We start from the raw sequence: 21988 nt of genomic DNA, 5'->3' as shown, positions 1-21988 counted from the left end.
TCCTGGTTCTCTCTGTTGCTTCATTCCCATATTTAAACAGGGAGAGAAAGAAGTTTCTTAGGGGGGATCTCAAACAAATCTGTTTCCTGTCACACAGGGTTAAAAAAAAATAGAGCAGAGATTCCATGAAACTAATCTTTAAGGAACTTGGCAAACTGTAATCATTTATCACAAAAAAGGTGAATAAAGTTTGCTCTGCCTTCACTGAGATTGCTCACAAATCACCATAAGACCACGTGGAAAGTAGTACATATGTTTAAAGGCCGAGCAAAAGTGTGTTGTAGGCTGGGGCAAGAAATGCAAGAATACTCTAAAAGGAGTAGGTCCCAGTTGGGGACCTGGACCCAGAAGGAATAACTGTGTCTATGCACAAAATAATAGCCAAAATTTTTCCAAATTATTTTGAATCTAGATCCAAGAAACTTATTGAAAGTTTAGGTACAAACAAAATAAGGAAACTACACCAAAGCATGTCATGATCAAATTGCTCAAATCAGTGCTGAAAAGGAAATCTTAAATATAGATAGCAAACACAAGTTACATACAGAAAAACAAAGGGAGGAATAACTGCAGAGTTTTCATAGGAAAACATACTAATGGAAAACTACAAACAATAAACTAATACCATTAATGTACCAAAATAAAAATGTTGTCAAACTAAAATTCTTTAGCCAGTGGCCATATCTTTCAAAAACAAAGGCAAAGTCAAATGTTATCTAGACATACAGATGCTGAAAGAGTTTGTCACTAACAAGTATACTGTAAGAAAGTGTTAAAGCCTTTCAGGCAGAAGAAAAATGATACCAGATAAAAATGGGGATCTTCATAAACTAAGACAACTAGAAATTATAATGACTTGCATGGATATTTATTTTTAATTTCTTACTTAATATATTTAAGGGTGATTGACTTGTTTAAACAACAATAATGACAATGTATTATGCCCTGATTGGGGTGTTCATATTTTAGTGTGAAACAGACCCATGCACAAATAAGTAAGATATTTCCTAATCATTTCAGCTCCTAAACTCAGCCTGGAGACTTGGAGAAGATGACATTTAAATGTGGTCATAAAGCATTTTTGCCAAGCAAAAGAATAGATGAATCACTATTGCTAGGAGCATAAATACTTAAAATTAGTACATTGTCTTGATGATTTGGCCCTGTTATCATAAAATGACTTCTTATTTCGTGTAATAATTTTCTGAAATTTACTTTATCTGGTATCAATATAACCATTCTAACATTTTTTGTTAATGTTAATAGGGTATAGTTTTTATTTCCTTTTACCTTTAACTTGTTTAATCTTTATATTTAAAGTAAGCTTCTTATAGCATGGAAGTAGGATTCTTACATAGTATAGTAGTGGCCTCCTTTCATCCCATATATCCATTTCTTACTTTTGAATCGTGGTCTGGTATTTTCATTTAATGTGACTATTGAAGTTTAAATTCACTGTCTGGCTATTTATTTATTTTCCTCATCTGTTCTTTCTTACTTTTTCCTTTCTTTCAAGCAATTGTGTCTATTTATTTTTATGTTATTTTTATCTTATTGAATAATATTATTTTTAGTGTTATTTTGAGCATTTATGAGCATTTTCCTTTATTGGTTCATTAGCAACCATTCTTAGTTGTGTTATTGTAGTGGTTATTTTAAGTTTTACAGTGTACATATTTAACTTATCATACTGTGAATTATAGCACACTTCATGTATAGTATAAGGACCTTACAACCATATACTTTAAAGTCTTTCCTTCTAACCTTTGTGCTATTACCATCATACATTATACTTCTCTATATATTATGTATCCCAAATTACCCTCAGCAGGGCATATGCCTTGTTTTTCTATTTCAGTCTAGAATCATGTCTGGCACCTTGTAGATACTTATTAATGTCTGCTTAGTGAATGAATGCGAAACCTCTAAGAATAGAGAAAGGACAGCAGTCTGAGTATGTTCATTGAGCAGAGGGTTCTGAACTAATGAATGAAGCAATTGTTTTCTATGTATGTACATAATTATTATATATGTATATACACACAACTTTTCCATATATATGTTATGTGATTAGATGAATGTTACATCATAAATGTGTGTAAACATTGTAAAGTTTTCATAGCACAATCTACACACAAGTTCCTGGCAAGGAAAAAGTAGAAAATGTTTGGGAGTCTGATTCTGGTATAGGTCTAAATAAAGATCAAAACATAATAGAACTGTCTAAAATAAATATAAATTCACTAACATTTCCCATAGTTGATCTGTGGAATTATTGAAAAAAATGTTTGATCTGTAGGCTAGTCATACTTTTTTTTTTTTTTTTTTTTGCCTTTTTTTAGTGGTGAGTTTAACGTGACTGGTCACTGGGTATTACTTCCTATTTATTTTTTTGGCTTGTTGGCACTAATCACCATTGCTCTTCACATAGTACAAACTTGAAATATCAGCTCCTCTGTTTATAGAAAAGATCACATTACATTTCTAAAATAAATCTGAATACTTAGTACAAAAAGCTTTCCTTTCAGTATGCGAATGTTATGCATACCCAACACTTTATTTCATTTATTTATTTTATCTCTGTGTGTGTATGTGTGTGTGTGTATGTGTGTGTGTGTGTGTGTGTGTGTGTGTGTGTGTGTGTGTATGTGTATCTGGGGATGGAACCCAGGGGCATTTGACCTCCAAGCTATACCTTTTGCCTTATTTTTTATTCTTTATTTTTAGACAGGGTCTCGCTAAGTTGCAGAGGGCCTTACCAAGTAGCTGAGGCTGTCTGCGAACTGTGATTCTCCAGTTTCAGCCTCCTGAATGCTGGTATTGCAAGTGTGTGCCATCAAGCCCAGCTTACCCAACACTTTAAATAGAGTAAATAAATTATTTCTTCTCATAATATATTTAAGAAAAAGCAACAATAAAAACACTATCTTTAAAATTTGCTTTTGTTAAATAATGAAGAACTAAAAAATACTTATAGCCTATGTATAGAATAAAGGCCATTATAAAACAAAGGCTGTGAATCAAGCACACCTTTTCCGAGTCCACTAATGAGACCATATGATCATATGGCTTTTCTGCTTTAGAAAAATGTGACTCAGGGCTGGGATGTAGCTCAATGGTAGAATCTGAATGAAAACCTGGATCCAATTTGTACAGAAGGAAAGAAAAGGAGTGATTACATTGATGATTTTTTTTTTATTTTTTATTTTTATTTTTGGTGCTGGGGATTGAACCCAGGGGTATTGTAACTCCGAGCTATGCTCCCAACCCTATTTTATTTTTTATTTTGAAAGAGGTTCTTACCAAGTTACTGACAGCTTCATTAAGTAGCTGAGGCTGCCTTCGAACCTTTGATCCTCCTGTCTCTGCCTCTCAAATACTGGAATTATAGTTGTGTGCCACCACACCCGGCTGATGGATTTCAAATATTATACCAACACTGCATTCCTGGAATAAACTTCACTTGGTCGTGATATACTATATTTTTTAGGATATTACTGGGTTCAATTTGCACACAAAAATTTTAAAAAAGGATTTTGTACCAACTCCTTAAGGATATCAACCTAAAGTTTTTTTTAATAGTATTTTTATCTGGTTTTGATATCAGGGGAATGCCTGCTTCATAAAAAGCATTGGGGAAGTATTTCTCTTTCTTTATCTGGGAGAGTTTCTGCAGAATTGTTTTCTTCCTATCAAACACTTAGACTTCACCAGAAAAGTCATCTAGGCCTGGGGTTTTCTCTGTGGGAAATTATTTAAATATAATTCCATTTCTTTAATTGCTACAGGATTAGTCAGACTATTTATTTCTACTTGCATGAGTTTGATAGTCTAAATCTTTCAAGAAATTTGTTCATTACATCCTAGTTGTTAAATTTATTGTTCATAATACTTCCTCATTATCTTCTTAATATCTGTACAATGTGTAGTGAATTATCACTCCTAATCCTGGTAATGTTCATGTGCCTTGTCCTTTTCATTTTATTTTTATATATACTCTTACGGGTGCACTGTCATCTCACATCATAAAGCAGTTCAGCATGATAGGGACATACTTGCGTACAACACTTGGTGGGCCTCCTCCTGACTCCTTCCCCATTCCCTCCCAAGACTCCCTCCATCTTTCCACTGAAGTGTCTCCTATTATCTGAAGTCTCCATGGGAACCTGATTGCTCTGCAGCTTCCACATATGAGAACAAATATATGACCTTTCACTTTCTGTGACTGGCTAATCTCAGCAGAATGTTCTCCAATTCCATCCATTTTCCTGCAAATGACATAATTTTGTTTTTCTTTATTGCTGAGTACAATTCCATTGCGTGTATATACCATAATTTTATAATCCATTCATCTGCCGATAGATACCTAGATTGGTTCCATGACTTAGCTACTGTGAACTGGGTTGCCATAAACATGAACATACATGTATCGCTATACTATTCTTATTTCAGTCCCTTTGGAAAGATACCCAGGAGAGGTATTTTATACTGAAAGGTCAGGTCAATAGGTTACCATATTTAATGACTTTATTGGACACTAGTCTTTGTGGTATCAATGGATTTTTAAAAATATATTAATTTTCTCCTCTGCTTTTTATTATTTTTTTTATTTTTTGTTTGGGTCAAATTTACTCTTTTTTATTTTCTTAAAGTAAAAGCTTCCGGGCGTGGTGGCGCACGCTTGTAATCCCAGCGCTTGGGAGGTGGAGATAGGAGGATTGCGCAGATTTAAAGCCAGCCACGTTGGCGTAATAGACTCTGTTTCCAAGTAAAAATGTATAAAAATAGGTCTGGGAGTGTAGCCCGGAAGTAGAAGGGTTTCCAGGAACCCAAGCACCACCAAAAAAAAAGAAAAAGTAAAAGCTGAGGTCATTTGAGGTATTTCTTCCTTTTCTAATATAGTTCAGTACTGTAAATATCATCGTAGCGGCATCCCACATATTGTTTTTTATCCCACAATTTTGATATGTAGTGTTTTCATTTTCACTCAGTTCAAATACATTCTAATTCTCTCTTGTTCTTCTTTGATCTGTGTGTTATTGAGAAGTATATTATTTATTTTCCAAATATTTGTGGATCTCCAGAGTTCTTTTGTTTATTGAATTCTAATTTCACTGTAGTGTCATGAAAGAGAATGACTTTAACCCTTTCAAAACATTTGATAATTATTTTGTAGTTCAGAATATGGTCTAACCTGATAAATGTTCTATGTGTGCTTGAAAAGAATGTAAAGTCTGTTGTTGTGTGGAGTGTTCTGAAAATGTCTATTAGGTCAAGTTAATTGATAATGTTCAAGTCTTCCATAACCTCACCAATTGTGTTGATGGTGGTGGTGGTCTACTTTGACTGACTATGGAGAAGTGCTGCTGAAATATTCAGCTGTAACTTTGGATTTTGTTATTTCTCCTGTTCTATGAATTTTAGTCTCATATTATGAAGCATCTTTTTCATTGCAGTTCAGAAGGAGTCACATGTGCTGTGTGTATATCATACTGAAGCATCAAGTTGCAGAGTTTCCTCAAAGGCATACTTACCCTGTGCTGGAGAGAGAGGGCCTGGCAGAGGTGGTCAGATGTGAAAGACAGTGGTCACCTGCTTCCAAACAGTGACTTCTGTTAAGTTCCAGGCTGAGTTTTTGTAGCCAATAAATTGCCTCAGCCTAGGGGGTATTATTTACATTACAAATAAATGTGGTGCATTTGAAAAAACTGAGTAATTCAACTCACATATGAAATTAGCATCATAATTCAGGTCCTTTATCTGGAATTCTTCCCTTCCCAATGAGTACTGGTGTCCCAGGTATTAGAAGTGGTCTTTGACCCTCTCAGATCAATTAATCCAAATTCTCGCTCACCTAAAATCATTATTATTTTTATGAACTCCCATATCCGTCAGACTCTCCACTGCTCCTCTTTTCTTTTTAAAACTACTCGACACATTTTGTTGCATCAAATGTATTATTTGTAGTTCCTCATTAGACCACAATTAGATATCTGGATATTTTGAGGAAAATGATGTTTATTGAACAAATTCAAAGCAAATGAATTCATGAGGGAATGATTTTATTTGGTTGTTCTGATACTCTTTAATGAGCTAAAATCGATAGTGTAAGAACAAAAAAAAAATTTAGATCTTCGGAACTTCTGATTTAAGATTCCCTAAGGCTTATGAAGAATCTTTAAAATATAACTGAAGTGTTGTAAGTATATGGCACTTGAGCACTGGTGAGGGGCACAGGCCTTTTGTTTTTATCCTGTGTTAATGTGGCTTGAAGATGCACTGTGATACCGAAACAAAACTCAAGCTAAGTTCTAATTAGCTTATTGTCTGAGCAGAGGCACATCTGCAATGAAGATGCTCCATCCATGGTTTTGGGAGAAGCTTGCCAAAAGAGACCACGAGATAAATGTTTGCATGCTATCTTGTACTAATTCTCTAACTCGTTATGAGTGTGTGATTGTGTGTGTGTGTGTGTGTGTGTGTGTGTGTGTGAGAGAGAGAGAGAGAGAGAGAGACAGACAGACAGACAGACAGACAGACAGAGAGGGAAAGTCAAAAGATGGAAGAATTGTTTCTATTTTATCTTTGTATATTTATACTTTAATTGGTCCATTGTAATTATACAACATAGTAAAATTCAAAGTGATATATTCATACATACCCATATCACTTGGTAATTAACACATAAAAATTCACAGTACTGAAAACTCAAAAAGTCTCCCTAAGGAGAAATAGTATGCCAAATAGTCATTGACATAAGAAAATGCTATAAATTAAGGCAGTAATAGTTTATGGTTGCTAACCAGGGAACTTAATTTACAGCTAGAAATAGGTTTGCATTTCTCCGAAATTCTGGAAGTCAATCAGTGGTACAGAAATTGATCTGCTGAAAGAGAGGAAAATTGATTCTTAATATTGGCAAGCACATCAATTTTAAGTTCTGACAGAACAAGTCTTGAAAACAAATTTATTAACCATTAAGGAATTATTTGATATTTAGCCTAGCAAACTATCCACAGAGAAGTATTTATTGCCTCATTAGAAGAAATATTTTTTATTGTGGCAAGCATCAGCTTTGAAATTGCAGTATCTATTATGTCAAAGATATGAAAATCAAAAATTAAGGGAAATCAAGCTGTCTATGTTAAAAAACAAGCATTGTATCCTATTTTAGAGTGTGACTTTGCCTCAAAGAATCTCAATATGAAGTAGTGGGAAACTGAGCCTATTTTCATATCCCCCGTTCATGACACAGTGTTGGCATTCTCAAAAAGAATAACTGTAGCTGATGGCAATTTTTATCTGAAGAGATTTGTGCATGTTAGCAATATACCATATTCTGTCAGCATAAGAAGAGCATATGGGGCCCATTAACTCACCAAATCTGCTACCGTTCTACAAGTTTTTATTAAGCAAGTGCATTCCCTAATAGTCACTTATGTTCTAGAATGCGTGTCAAATGCTATCAATAAGCAAGGGGATTGTTTTCCCCTAGTGAGAAAGCATTCAAAGTATATAAGAAGCCTTGACAAAAGAATAAAACACTCTAAGTGATCACTATATTAATACAAATGCATCCTACTGGGAAGCTGGTGCGTATAAGTGTTATGTGCACACTAATGTTTGCCACTAACAAGTTCTCAGATGCCATCTTGCTCATAGATCCCTCCCCCCCCCCTTATTTTCTTTCTCTCAATTCCAACAATGAACCTGATTGAAATTAAGTGAAAAATACAGTCTGTTTATGCTTTTCTAAAAAATGCTATTGGCACTTGGGCAATTCTAATTAGCTTCAAAGGCTTACAACCAAAAGAATTAGAAACATAGGCTGTGGTGTTTCAAGCAAGTCTTCCTGAAACACAAGACACACCAGGAAATTAACAAACATCCAAGCCAAGGGGTGTCCTTGTTATTAAGCACCTTTGAGTACTTAAATCAAATTGTGCCCATAGATCTTGCGTTTAATGTCAGGAAACAGGAAGTTAGTAAAAAAAAAAAAAAAAAGGAGGAGGGAAGGGGGAGGGAATGGCAGGAGATTGGGAAAGGGCTAAATGAGTGGTGTGTGCAGGTATGCCTCTACCATCTTGTACTCCATTGCGATGTATGTCAACAATGCCCCAACCAAAAAAACTTAAAGAAAAAAATCCTATTATCTAAATATATTCAGAGAAACCTCAAAAGGGCCACTTTTATGGTGCCCTCTAAGTATTTAATAATGGCTATCATGGAAACAAATGCAAAAAAATCCATCTCCAGAAGGACTCGACACTTCATCACTATCTCTTCAATTACTCTATCTTTAAAATAATCAAGAGCAAATAGTACCAGTCATTGGGAAAAACTGATGGACAAGAAAGAATATAATGAGCTCTCTAGAAACTTTTCTTTTTTTGGTACTGGGGATTGAACCCAGGGCCATTCTACTTCCAAGCTCCACCCTCAGTCCTTTTTGTTTTTTATTTTTATTTTTTTTTATTTGAAACAATGTCTCACAAGATTGCTCAGATTCTTGTTAAATTGCTGAGGCTGTCTGCAAACCTGCAGTCCTCCTGTTGAAATTACAAGCATACACCACCATATGCAGCTTACAAACTTTTTTAAAAAACAAAAATAAAAAACTGTCGTCAAAGTCAGAATTTAAAGCATAGCACCCCATCCTTGATCCTTTTGGTACTTTACTATTCTGAAATGAAAGACCTTTCTCACACCAGGCCCACTCAGTTTTCAATTTCTTGTAAATAAGTCCTTTATTTAAAATGACATAATTCACATTGCTACCATTCCAGTCACAGTGCTACCTGAATTTAATGTAGCGAGACTACCTCACTTAAGCACCAGCCCCAAGAGATAACTTTAAATAGTAGCTCTAAGGCGATGCAGGTTATAAAGGAAGTTAGGTATTAATTATAACACTTGCCATTTAGAAAAAAAATACATTGTGGTGTATGTAATTTTACTTCATTTTCTCATTTGCTACTGTTATTTAAATTGCTTCCCAGCACTAAGCATGTGTATAAAAGATGATTGTTCCAAATTTAACCTTTTAAATAAAATACATTCTATTAATTAAGTCATTATAGTTCTCTCTCTTTTCTATTATGTTTATTCACTTATCTTCTGTCCTATAGATAGACATCTGTGGCAGTGAATATTTTGGAGAAAAACCCCTAATTTTTATGCCTATCACCCATCTGGATTTTCCACACTGTTTCTTAAAAACAGTTTATTTCAGGGTTCTAAAGAATTTTAAATTGTCAATTAAAATACTGGTAAGTATTCCTACTAGGAATAATAGTCATTATTCAGCCAAAAAGTTAAGAAGGTCCGTGTTATATTTACTGTGACTGGGGAATTTGCTCTACATAAATTAGCTAAGATTATAAAAAGATAAAAATTAACATCAAAAGCCTGAGCTTTATATGAATTCCTTTTTCAGAGAAGCTACACATGATAAAGCCGTATAGTCTACTGTGTTTTCCTTGCCTTTCCTAAGCCACAAACTAGAACCAGATAAACAGGGAGGCCATACCTGCTGAGGTGTTCAGTTATCCAGGAGATAACACACACACGTACCTAACGCCCTGTTAAAGCGCAGTATGTTCTCAATTATTCTCTCTCAATTTCTTTATGATCCTGAGCAAACGAAAGCATGCGCACTACAGCCATTATCAAATTCTCCACCGCTTCCCCCTCTTACAGCCTCCGTATATTAAGTCTTTTTATTGATCGATAATTGTGTGTCTCATGGTGCTAAGTGGTTTAGTACTTTTTTTTTTCCATTTGGTTCCCCCAACTCCTCATTTTTATAACTATTTTTGCATGGGCAAACTGAGGTTGAAAAGAACATAATAGCTGGGTGTGGTGGCACATGCCTGAAATCCCAGTACTTGGGAGGCTGAGACAGAAGGATTGCAAGTTTAAGACCATTCTCAGCAACTTAACAAGGCCCTCAAGTAGGTAACGAGGCCCTCAGTAGCAGTGTGACTTCAAAATAAAAAATAAAATAGGACAGGGTATTCTCAGAGATAGAACACCCCTAGGTTCAATCCCTAGTAACACACACACACACACACACACACACACACACACACACACACACACGGACTTATTAACTTGCTTGAACATGCTGGCACTCAACTCACATCTGTCTCATTACCAGCCAGCATGTTGTTCTACCTTAGTTTCTTCTTAATGATGATGATCAAAGCTAATAATTATTAAGCACTTATGCGTGATCTTCTAAGTACATGACATATAGTTACACATGTCATCTTCACCACAAACCTATGGGGTAAGCAGTCATTTCCTTGTGCTATAGATGATGAGACGAGACTGAGCCCCAGAAAGTGAAAACAGCCTTCCCAATACTTATTAAAACAACTGCATAAGACTAGTAAGTTCCTAAGCCAGGGTCCTAATTCAGAAAGAGTTTCTTATCTGTGAAATGAAAGTGACTCCTTTAGGTTTTCAAATGTGAAAAAAACTATAGTTACACTTCTTCCTATTGGTCACCACAAAAGAGTTCTATTGATAGCATATATCCAAACAAAAAGAATAAGGTTTTCTAGCACATAGGTTTTAAATTTTTTCTTATTTTTGATTCATGCTACTGACCCTCTCACAAGTATCACAGAATGGCTGAGAGCTTCATTTAAGCTCTAACTTCTCCACCTACTGGGTATAAGTCAATTTTTTTTATCTATCAGTGCTGTAAGGATAATCATACTCATCTTTCTAGGTCACTGATAGAAAGTTCATAGGACCGAACCTGTAAACTCTAAGTCCTCAGTAAATACTAGCTGCTGTTATTACTTTTAATTACCATCATCACTGATTTCTACTGTGCTTCTACTTATATTATTATTTCCACTCCAAGTGTTGTTAGGCACGGGAAGGACAGAATTTGGCTCACCATCAGTGCTTCATAAATACATTCTGAATTACCTCCTGACTGGAAGTCTACCAAGAAGTCTAACATGATCTCTAAGCAGTTGAGAACAGGGTAATCACAGACGCGTACCACTTTTATCTAGAAAATGAAGACTGAAAGAAAGGCTGGGGGAGTGGGAAGATTATATATAGTAACTGGGTCAATTAAATATGACTAAATGTTGTGGGCAGAGGAAGGAGAGGCATGTTACTCTGAGACCAATCTAGTTAGGGAAAATGGAGATTTTCCTTGTTACTGAATTCCCCCCTCAGCTTGCTTCAGCCCTTGAGCACCAGAGTTTTAGAGACTGACATAAACAGTGGCATGTGGTAAACAAAAAAAGTGAACAGCTGTTTTTCAAGTATTGAAGTGGTTATCCGCGCAGAGTTGCTTAAACGTTAAGGACTCTGCAACTGTGTTCGTGAAGCATATTGGTTAGTAGTTTTCATATAATGTCTTTTCCTGATATTAATATCAGACTAACACCCTCTTTCTGATAGATTGGAGGGAATCTTCCCTCCTCTAAAGTTTTTATTAGAGTTTGTGTGGGATCAGTATTTTTTTTCTTCCTTAAATATTTGATAGAATTCACCAGTGAGGTCATCTGAGTTTAGAGTTTTCTTTGTGGGAAAGTTTTACTTACAACCTCATTAAAAAAAAAATTATCAGGCTACCCATATTAGTTTCTCCTTTTATAAGCTTTGGTAATTGATGGCTTTGAAAAAAAATGTACATGTCATCAGCGCTGTGGTAATCTAGGGTTTGATTTTTTTGTACTATTTAGCAAAGACCCATCATATATATTGGTAGTGGGGATTTAACTCAGGAGCATTCTCCTTCTGAGCTATATCCCAGCTGTTTTTATTTATTTTTTATTTTATTTTATTTTTTGTGGGTCTGGGTGTGGAACCCAGGGGGATTGCTTTTATGCTCACAGAGCCTTATTATAGATGATACATCTCTAGGCCCTTGAATTTTGTTTCCTGTCTTATAGATATGGAAGCTCAACCCAGTTAAAGGAACTGAGAATATTGACATTTAAAAAAAATGATGTCATATTCATAGAAGAGCTAATAAACATATATTTCTTCATAGCTATATTAAAAATGTCTATCAGTAAAAGTTAAGAACCTTAGAGCCGGCTAGAAGAAATTTTTTCTCAAATCCTTACCAGTAAAAAATTTTACTTATTATGATTCTCTATTATTTATAATTTCTTAAATGTCTGATTTGCAAGAAAGCCTAATACTTTTTTTTTTTTATTTCTTCTCCACAGTGCCAGATGAAAGCAAAGTTCATTCCTTGGCTGGACACAAATCAGGTAAGAAATTCCTTGTAACTGGCTTTCTGTTTCCCTTCCTGGAAATCACTGGCTGTGTTTTAGAAGCAGTTGGAACCTGTTTCTACCCACCAGTCACTGAGAGGCTTTCTAATTAATACATGAGATGTCTCTGACTTCCACAAAGTTGAATTATTGCTTGGCTGTGCACATAGTGGCATAAGTATGCTGACTCAAAATGTTTGAAAGGGAGGAAGAAAGGTTTCCAAAAAAAAAAAAAAACCCAAAAATCTGAAGCCTGTATGCCAACTGAACACTTAAAACAAATTGCAAAGAAAACCATAGTAAGTTCAAAATACTTTTCTACAAGACTTTCACAGTAAAACAGGGGAACAAAGAGTTCTACAGTAAGAAATATATGGTCACTTTTTTATTCTAATAATGAATGGGTGAATGAATGTAAGATATATACATAATTGCCTGTCATCAAAAGGGATTATGCCCAAGAAGACTTTTCACTCATGAGCGAACTTTAAGGTATTATCTGGGAAGTCCTAGGTCTTTCTCTGTGCTACATGAGGTGTCTTTATATTTAAATTCTCATCTTTCCCTTCATTGTCAAAAAGTTTGCCTTCTCTTCCATCAACCTTCCTTCGGCATCACTGATTCACATTAGTTGCAAATACTTAAAGCTACTAAACTAATAAATACCCCAGTAATCCCTTTCCACTAGGTGTACACTATTTGGGGCAAACTATCCATTTGACTCTTAGGATTGCCACTCCAAACAACAGAAGGGTTACTTTTTGTTGGCATCCCCCATTTCTGAAACAAAGAAGCCGCCCCCATCACAGAGCTTCTCCTGTGTCTACATGTCAATTATGTTTTCAGCAGTAAGTCGCCTTGATAGCCCATTACCTCCATCATGTTCCAGGGAAAGATGATGATATATATTTTTCCCTTTTATTCTTTCTCCAGATTATCTAGTGATAACAGCAGGGAAGGACTGGTTCAAAACTCTTAGGTCCCTTGGCTGGGCGTGGTGGCGCACGCTTGTAATCCCCGCGCTTGGGAGGCAGAGACAGGAGGATCGCGCAGGTTCGAAGCCAGCCGCGCACGCTGGCTTAGGAGACCCTGTTTCCAAAATGAAAATGTAAAAAATAGGTCTGGGAGTGTAGCCCGGAGGTAGAAGGGCTTCCAGGAACCCCAGTACCATCAAAAAAAAAAAAAAAAAAAAAAAACTCTTAGGTCCCACTCCCCACTCTTCTTAATAGAAGCCTTAAAGGCTGGATGACTATGAAAGAAGATGAAAGAAGATTCCCGTGAGTTACAAATCACTCCATGCTTCTTATTCCTATCATCTTCTTCCATTAAATACTATTGGAAATATTTTTAGGAGGCTGAGATAAGGTTCATATGATGAAGGAAACCCAAGGAGAGCCTGTATTATTTTCTTTTTTAAAAAATTTTATTGGTGCATTGTATTCCTACATCATAATGGGATAAAAAAAAAAAACTTCTGTAGACATACATGCACACATCGTCCAGTTAGCCCCTATCCCATCCCCGTCCCATTCCCTCCCCCAATCCCTCCTTCCCTTGCTTGGCTTAGTGGTTGACATTGATATGTTTAAGTACATCATGTGATTTAGAGAGTTTCCTTCCCCTGTCTCATTTCCTCAGTTAGGTTGCCTTATTTGCTCCTCTGTAGGATCTCCTTTTACACCTGGAGTTCCTCCTATGACCCATTTCACCTTAGCTGTATTATTTTCATCTTAAATACCTGGTCCTGCTCTTAATTCTCTTACATATAGTAATACTTGAAGACTAAAACCTATTTTTATGTACTGGCATAGGATCCAATGTCATAAAGTCAAAATGGTTTTTAAGAATCTTATCAATTTGGTCTGTGAAAATGAGTAAATAATAAGCTTCCTATTTCTAGGAAATAGTCACATTCTAAACTTAGTTAATGTCTCCCAAAAATATTACTGCTAGCTGATAATTCAAAGTTGTCATTCTTTTAACTGAGAACATTGTTGTCTCATTGTAATATTTTAGGTAAATTTGAATAATGTGTCTTTTAAGAAGTGTGACATAAAGTACTAATAAAATAACCGCATTAAGTATAAACTTTGAAATAATAACCTCCCAAATTAAAACAAAGTCAAAATGACAGAAATATAAAGCTATTAGTTAGATTCCTTGTAAACTCCACATGGCGTCTTCAGCAGGTGCACAGAGACAGTACCAACAGTCTTTATAGCTCCTGAATCACCAATATTTAAGGACATCAGGTGTTCTTTAAAGAAGATTTCTGTCACTAAGGTACTACAATTCCAACATTCACTTTTAGGGGCTATTATTTCCTTTTGCTACCTCACTGAGTTGGTCACTAGGCATACGTGGGGCCACAGTAAGTACTAAAAAACAGCCAGAAACATAATACCTTTGGAGCAAAAACATCATGCGATGGGAGATCTAAGTAATCACCTAAAATTATACACTCTTGGGTTACATTAAATGAAAGCATACTGTAAAACAGTAGAGATACCTGTGAGAAAACCCAGAGCTTCATTGAAAAAAAAATATGAGACTAAGGTTACAAATTTATATGTTCAAAGAATGTACACTCCCAAGTACTTTTTACAATTATTTCTTTTGGAAAATTAGTCTTAAATTATAATAATGTTCAGGAACTCATCCCTCTCGTGAAACTCCACCCCCTTATATGCACCACAGCGTTTCTCATCAGCCTGCGTGATGGGGGTGGAGTGGGGTACGAGGGGCAGAGGATCAAGAGTCCCTTTAGTGCCTTTGATTTTGACAACTTCTTGCATTTACAAAATAAAATTTAAAATTCACCTACTATATAGCTATAATCTCGGGTAATCTGTAGCCACTAAAGAAGCTCCAGGTTGTATTCTAACTTGTCAAGTTCTGTGATCATCTCTCAACTTACCTAAATCCTTTTCTCAGAACACATAGAAACAAACACACACACACACACACACACACACACACAAACACACACACACACACACACACACACACACACACACACACACACACCTCTTCTTTGCTAAGAAGAATCTCTTTCTCTCTCTTTAATTCCAGAAATGCAGGCAGTTTTAATACTATCCAAGACTATCAGGAAGTCAAGCAAATTAAATTGTATGTGCTGACCTGAATCTATCATCCGTCCTCGTATATGGGATGATGTTCAACATTTTAATAAATTCATCTGAGTTAAAATTTCTTCTGAGTCAGCTACTTAGAGTGCAGAGGGCCATTTTGTGCCAAATTCTATCTGTTGGTCTGGCTTGGGTACCTCCCAAATTTGTGACAAGATTTTTGGCACCTCTTTCTTGGCTTAATCTTTAAGTGTTCAATTCCTTGGAACTCAGATCATATCACAGACCCAGGTAAAGTAGATCTTTCTAACAATTTTGGCCTGAAGGTGTAGTGTTCTCCTCCCCCTTTCTGGCATCAATCCAGCATTCTTGAGGTTCCTGTAAGGACATGCCACAGGGGCTTCCCCTAGCAGTACGCCTTATTACCTGGGCAAGGAGAAAGCAGGATGAGTGTCCTGTTTGTAATCCTGCAGTGCTCCCTATCACAAATCAGGGGTGACTGTGTCTGTGGAATGGAGTGATGAGACCCACCCAACGAAGGTAGCAACAAAGTGCCTTTTGCTTGGTTCCTTCAAGAAAAAAAATCACAAATTTCAATGAGTTGTAGACTCATTGGAACCCCCAAATGTTTTTAACCTCTTTTCCCTGTCTTAATAAATAATAAGGCAAAATTAACTAATAAAGTAAAATTCAAATCCTAGAAACACAGGAGGAAAATAGTTTAAACAATAAAACTTTTTTTTAAAGAAAATGACTTAAATATTCTATGGAAATATTAGAAGCCAGAGAAAATAACATCCAAGCTGGCATTTGGGTTTTTTTAAATTATGCTTTAATTTTGGTTATACACAGAGTTATAATGTATGTTGGAGAGGAAAAACTTTTTTCTTTAGACTGAACTGATACCTACAGTAATTGTTCGTTACTCCTCTGCATTTAGTCAGAAAGGGCTTATACATTTTCCCCTTTTTTTCTTTCTATGTGTCATCTTCTTTTTTTTGTTGTTTTGATTTACTGCTTGGAACTGTTTTAATATGTATTGACTGTCTGCAGAGATCTTTGCTGACCCAGCTTTTTAAGCTGATGCAGTACTGAAGGAAGCCAGTGAGTTCTTCTTTATGAGTTCTGACATATTAATTAGCAAAATGGACTAAAAAGCTTTCCTCTTTCTGTTTTAATTCCTTATATTCTCAAACACCTGTCCATATAGCTGTAAAACAGGCAAGCCTGTGAAAGTAATGGCTGGCAGTTGGTTTAGATTTTTTTCTGAGAGGAGTTTATCAATTAATGAGGAAGTACTTGTTCACAATATAGGGAGATCTCTACATACAGGGTTCCTTGCAGTCACCACATTTGGTGGGTTTCTAACACAGTGTATTGATGAGGAAACTGAAGCCCATGGCATTCAAATAATTCACCCCACAGCTGGTCACTGTGGGGTTATAAGCTAATCCAGATGTTGTGTAGATATGATGCTTTGAGGTGATCCATGTTTATAAGTATGTGCCTAACAGCACGCAGTCCCCCAGATACAGAGAATATAAGAGTAAGGCAGTCTTTACATCCAGTTCTAGTTGGAAGATGTGACATACACTTCAAGATACCTGATGAATCTTTATCTTTTGTAAACTCAGCTAGCTGAATAAGGAACATAATAGCTATAATTCTCTACTGAGCTTCTGTAGAGAATTCAGTAGAAAAGGGACATCTAATCTGATCATTCTTTCCTTTCTTTCTCCAAATGCAGTTTTTGGTATGCATGGTATATATCTGTGTAAGTGTGGACCAAGTTGAGAGCTCTATAAGAGAGAAAACATGCATGTAATGCATGTACATTCTAGCAAATGCCCGTGTGATGAGTATTCTCATAGCAAGGCTGTGAGTTTAATATGGAAGCTGCCACTTTGGCAGATATCTCATTCCATTCTGAAGATGGAATCCTGGGGTATTCTACCTCCAAGCCCTTTGCAACTCAGTGAAACCCTGTTTCAAAATGAAGAATAAAAAAAATCAGGCTGTAGCTTGGAGGTAGACTACTCCAGGATTCCATCCTCAGTACCATAAAATAAAATAAAATAAAATAAAATAAAATAAAATAAAATAAAATAAAATAAAGGGACTGGATAGTCACTTTACTACAAGAGCAACAAGTTATTAAGTAAAATTTCATAAATTTTATTGTCTTAGTATTCCATATTTATAGGATACAAAAATTAAAATATGCACTTAAATTTTGGAACTCAACCTTAGTAACTTTTCATATTTGAGTCTTCTAATTGAGTGGTTATTTTTCATGACTTTTTGTGGTTACTGTTGATGAGGAACTAAAATTTTAGTAGTAGTGGTTAGTGAACTAGAACTCTTTTCCTCATCAAGAGGTTAAGGTGATATATAGCTATCTGTTTGGTGGTTACCTTTACTTGTTTGTTATGTTGCATAAATATTGCTTTAGACACAAGAAAAGTGTACATTTCCCTAATGTTTGGTTTACATTTCCATAGGGATTCAGCACTTATCAAAGGAAAACTGGCTATATGTCTATGGTATTCCTACACAAACTCAAATTTGAAATAACCTTAGCATTTTTATGTTGGAAAAGATTACTGTGGTCTCTGAAATTTAATGAATCAAACTGAATTAAAAGCAAATATATCAGTCTTTTAATAAGATTTCTTACCACTCAAATATGGAGAAGGTCTGTGTATTGCTAGATTTCATGAGTATAGACAACCTTTTTTTTCCAAATCAGATTTCAAAATAAATTATATTAGTTCCACTTCTACATAGTAAATGTCCACTCTCTGCAACAGATATGGTAGTAAGTGCTAGAAATATAAAATAAAGTGAGATAAGACATGGTCATCTCTTGGAAGAATTGTTTATAATGTGGTCGAGGAGAAAGAGTATAAATGCCTTATTAAATATCTGTTTGGTATGCCAGTGCTGAAGAGTTCAGTAAAAATATTTTGCAGAGGAAATACTGCTTGATTCTTTTTGGGACTGGGGTTGGCTGTCACATTGCAGAAGGAAAATGCTTCTATAGCAGCATCTGAAAGTCAAATAGAAGTTGGTAAATTAGAAAGGGCCAATAAGCTAACACATTTGAGGGAAAAAGAAAGCTATGAAAACATGAAACATCAAGATGTCTCAAGAAACATCTCCAATTCAGTAGAGCAGGAGCATGAGTGACAAGATGCCAGGGTGAGCAAGGAGCAGAGATCTGATCATGGGAAATTCTTGCCAAATCTGAGTGTGGTTTTATCCAACAAGCTCAGACTCTAAAGAGATTTAAGGAGGAGAGTGGTCAGTTGTTTTTTTCTGAACTTGGTATGGAACCCAGGAGCATTCTACCTTCAAGCTACACCCCACCCCTATTTTTTTCCTTTATTTTGAAATGATGTCTCACCAAATTGCAGAGAGCCTCACTAAGTAGCTGGGGCTGGCTGCAAACCACCATCCTCCAATCTCAGCCTCCCAAGTACTGGGACTACAAGCATGTGCCACCACACCTGGTTGGTATTTTGTGTTATCAATCTGATGATAATTTTCTTGAAAAGAACATTTAAAAAAAAAGGAAAAAAATAAATTTAAGCAACTAAATATGAGAAAAGAAAATAATAAATCCCTAGCCAATAAAGCCTTGATATTTTAATTTTTTAAATTAAATTTGGTGAACAAGTAGGGAAAAAAAAGCTCTAATTTTATTGCCAGTATATCAGTCAGCTTTTGCTACAGCTATGCTTCATAATAAAACTTAATAGTAAGCATCAATTTCCTGGTGGCCTATCTTCAGGGAGGCTGGGAGTTTGCTGGTCTCATTAGTGTGTGGTGTTAGTTTCAACCCACAAGTTCGATCAGGTTTTCAGCATATACGACTTACCCTCCATGGATCAAGGGTCTCCTGAGTCATGTTCCTTTGATGCCAGGATGATAGGTGGAGATGAAGTTGAGAGGAAAACCATGAGCCCCAGCCTTCTCCTACTAAGTGAAGTAGTTGTGAGGATGGTGGAGGGCACGGATGAGCAGGAGTGCTGGGAAGGTGGCAGCGCTATGAAGGCACTGGGATGTTGTCTAGGAACAATGCACAGGAAGGGAACATGACAAGCCAGGAGAATTGGAGTCCTCCCAGTCCTGACCTGCATGATGTGGACGAGAAGCTTCCACCGAAAGGGCTTCAGGGAAACGATATTCTGAGTAGAGAGCTAAATTGCAATTAAGGCCAAAAGGCAGGGGAATTTCAGAGACAAGCTTGAAAGTGAACAGCAATCTGTCAACTGCAGAAAGATGATTGGACTCAAGAAGGCAAGTCTCAGATGAAGGGGGAAAGAGGGATGGTAAGATACGGAGGGTCATAAGGCTGGCAGCACATAAAGAACAGATGACTGGGGGGTCTCATAGGTTGGCAGTAGTGATGGGCCTGGTTCATTTAGATGGCTCTGCAGTTGCCAAGATAATAGGTCCTAACTTCTCTGGCGAATAGGAAAAAGGCCTGAGTCAATTTAGCTTCAGCTACGGCCTGGGGGGATTATTTCTTATAAAGAGAGTCTATCTCTGATGAGTGAGGAGATCAGGGATTTGCAAAAGGAAACGGTCTCAGGGTTACAGAAGGTATGAGATGCTGCCTAATTTTTCACTATATTTTTCAAACTGAGAGGTAAGTTTAGCTGTAATGAGTTTCATTGGCAAGGGTGAGGGACAGGGAGGGAGGGACTGACCAAATGAAGTGCCTTGAGGAAGAATGGGAGGAGAAAATAGCATGGGTGATCTTTCAAGTTAATATCAAGGAAGAAGAGAAGAACCTAGGATAGATTAGAAAAGTGGTTTTTCTCATCCCATCTTTTGTTCATAATGAGAAATTCTGGACCATATTTATAGGCTATGAGAAAATGGTATTTGTGAGGGAAGAAACAGGAAAGAGGACATTGTTGAAAAGTTAGAATTGAGTGGTTTTGAAGGATTTGGCCTTGGAGAGGGTGAGCATGAATTGAAGGAGAATGCTAAGGATGCCTGTGTTATGGGTAACTTTGTAGGTAGAGGGTGTGAGAAATTAAGAAGGTTGCCGGGCGTGGTGGTGCACGCTTGTAATCCCAGCATTTGGGAGACTGAGACAGGAGGATTGCTGAGTGCAGATAGCTTCAGCTACTTAGTGAGGCCCTTTGCAACTCAGTGAGACCCTGTTCCAAAATAATTTAAAAAAATAGGGCTGGGGTTGTAGCTCAGAGGTTGAATGCCCCTGGGTTCCATCCCCAGTACCACACACACACACACACACACACACACACACACACACACACACACATTATTAGTGTGAATATTCTTGATGATTTCAAGCCCATATACAGTGACACTATAGGCTTAGCCAACAGGCTGTCCAAGAAAACAACAACAACAACAACAACAAAAACAAAAACAAAACACTATAGATAAGAGAAACCCCATAATGGGATATATTTAAGTAATTAGAGAATAATTGGGTAGAAATCTATGAGAAAAATATATTTTATACACCAACAACCAAACACACACACACACACACACACACACACACACACACACACACACAATCACACTACATTCAGGATTAGGTGGCAGATGAGCTTCAGTTTTACTAATTGTTATCTCTGGCAGTTATATTCCTAATCTTGTACATATGCTGATCACAGACTTTTAGAACTAAATGGAACTTTATATTCCTGTAGTTTAATCAACTTATTTTAGAGAGTAGATTGAGGTAGAGATATTTAGTCAGAGAGAGTCGAGAGGGAAAGTGAGCCCCAACAAAGCTCCAGCCTTTTAGAAACAGAACTGGCTTCTGCCTCACCAGCTGCTTACTTGGTGAACATCATTGCTAGTAGTTTTGCCTGATTTAATAATGAAAATGATTATTAAGATCCTCAAAATTTCCCCACACTCAGCTTGAATAACAGAAAGAGTAATTTGGCACAGCTCTGGTAATTTTTTCTTTAACCTTCTGCCATAAAAATGCACCAGAATTAAATAAGCTTTCAAATACAAAAGTCTGTATTTTGCTTAAAGTTTATATAGACTCTGTAACAGTTTGTTGATAGTTACCATTCATTCCTCCTTTTACTTTTATTACTGCATTATATTTCTTTTCCCCCTAAATAAAATTGCACAGGAAAATTTTTTTCTGAGTTCCAGTAGAATTTGTTGATGTGCAGCGGTCCAGAATCACTGGGAACCGTCCTTGGAGTTTTCGTGGAGGCTTCACTACACAGGCATGATGGGTTACATCATAACAGTTGAGGGGGCTATTGGTGACCACCGCACCCTCCCCAGAGTTGGGGTAGGACTAAAGGTTTACACCCTCCAACCAGGTGGTTGGTTCCCCAGAGCCAGTCACCTTCAGAGACTACTTAGGGGCCACCAGTCATTCCATCAGGATGCAGAAAGATACACCTTCAGAGATTCCAAGTGTTTGAGTGGCAGGAAAGTGAGATAAAGACCAGATACACACTTCTCTGTACATATCCCAGTCCCGCAGGTTCCTCTCAGGCTGTTTTTCCAATCTACTTCAGTCATTACACACAGTTCTGTTTACCATTAATATTCCCGAGGCCTACAGTTTCCTTATACATACATACAGGAGAGTTGTTGTCTGCTGCAAAGAGGGGGGACAATAGT

The 21988-nt window shown here is 36.5% G+C and overlaps 1 protein-coding gene across 4 annotated transcripts in view; it reads left to right on the top strand.

The window, feature by feature from the left end:
- PARD3B (par-3 family cell polarity regulator beta) overlaps nucleotides 1–21988 on the top strand; it is a gene marked incomplete at both ends in the record, with an annotated part of 1045674 nt that overhangs the window by 669073 nt on the left and 354613 nt on the right. For all 4 annotated transcript variants that reach the window (XM_080690300.1, XM_080690301.1, XM_080690302.1 and 1 more), the window contains one exon: nucleotides 12207–12251. In XM_080690300.1, coding sequence (XP_080546426.1) covers nucleotides 12207–12251 — 45 coding nt within the window. The remainder of the gene's footprint in view (nucleotides 1–12206; nucleotides 12252–21988) is intronic.

This window comes from Muscardinus avellanarius (assembly GCF_963383645.1).
Source record: "Muscardinus avellanarius genome assembly, chromosome: 2".
Classification (NCBI taxonomy): Eukaryota; Metazoa; Chordata; class Mammalia; order Rodentia; family Gliridae; genus Muscardinus; species Muscardinus avellanarius.
This window is presented reverse-complemented; position numbering and strand designations above follow the sequence as displayed.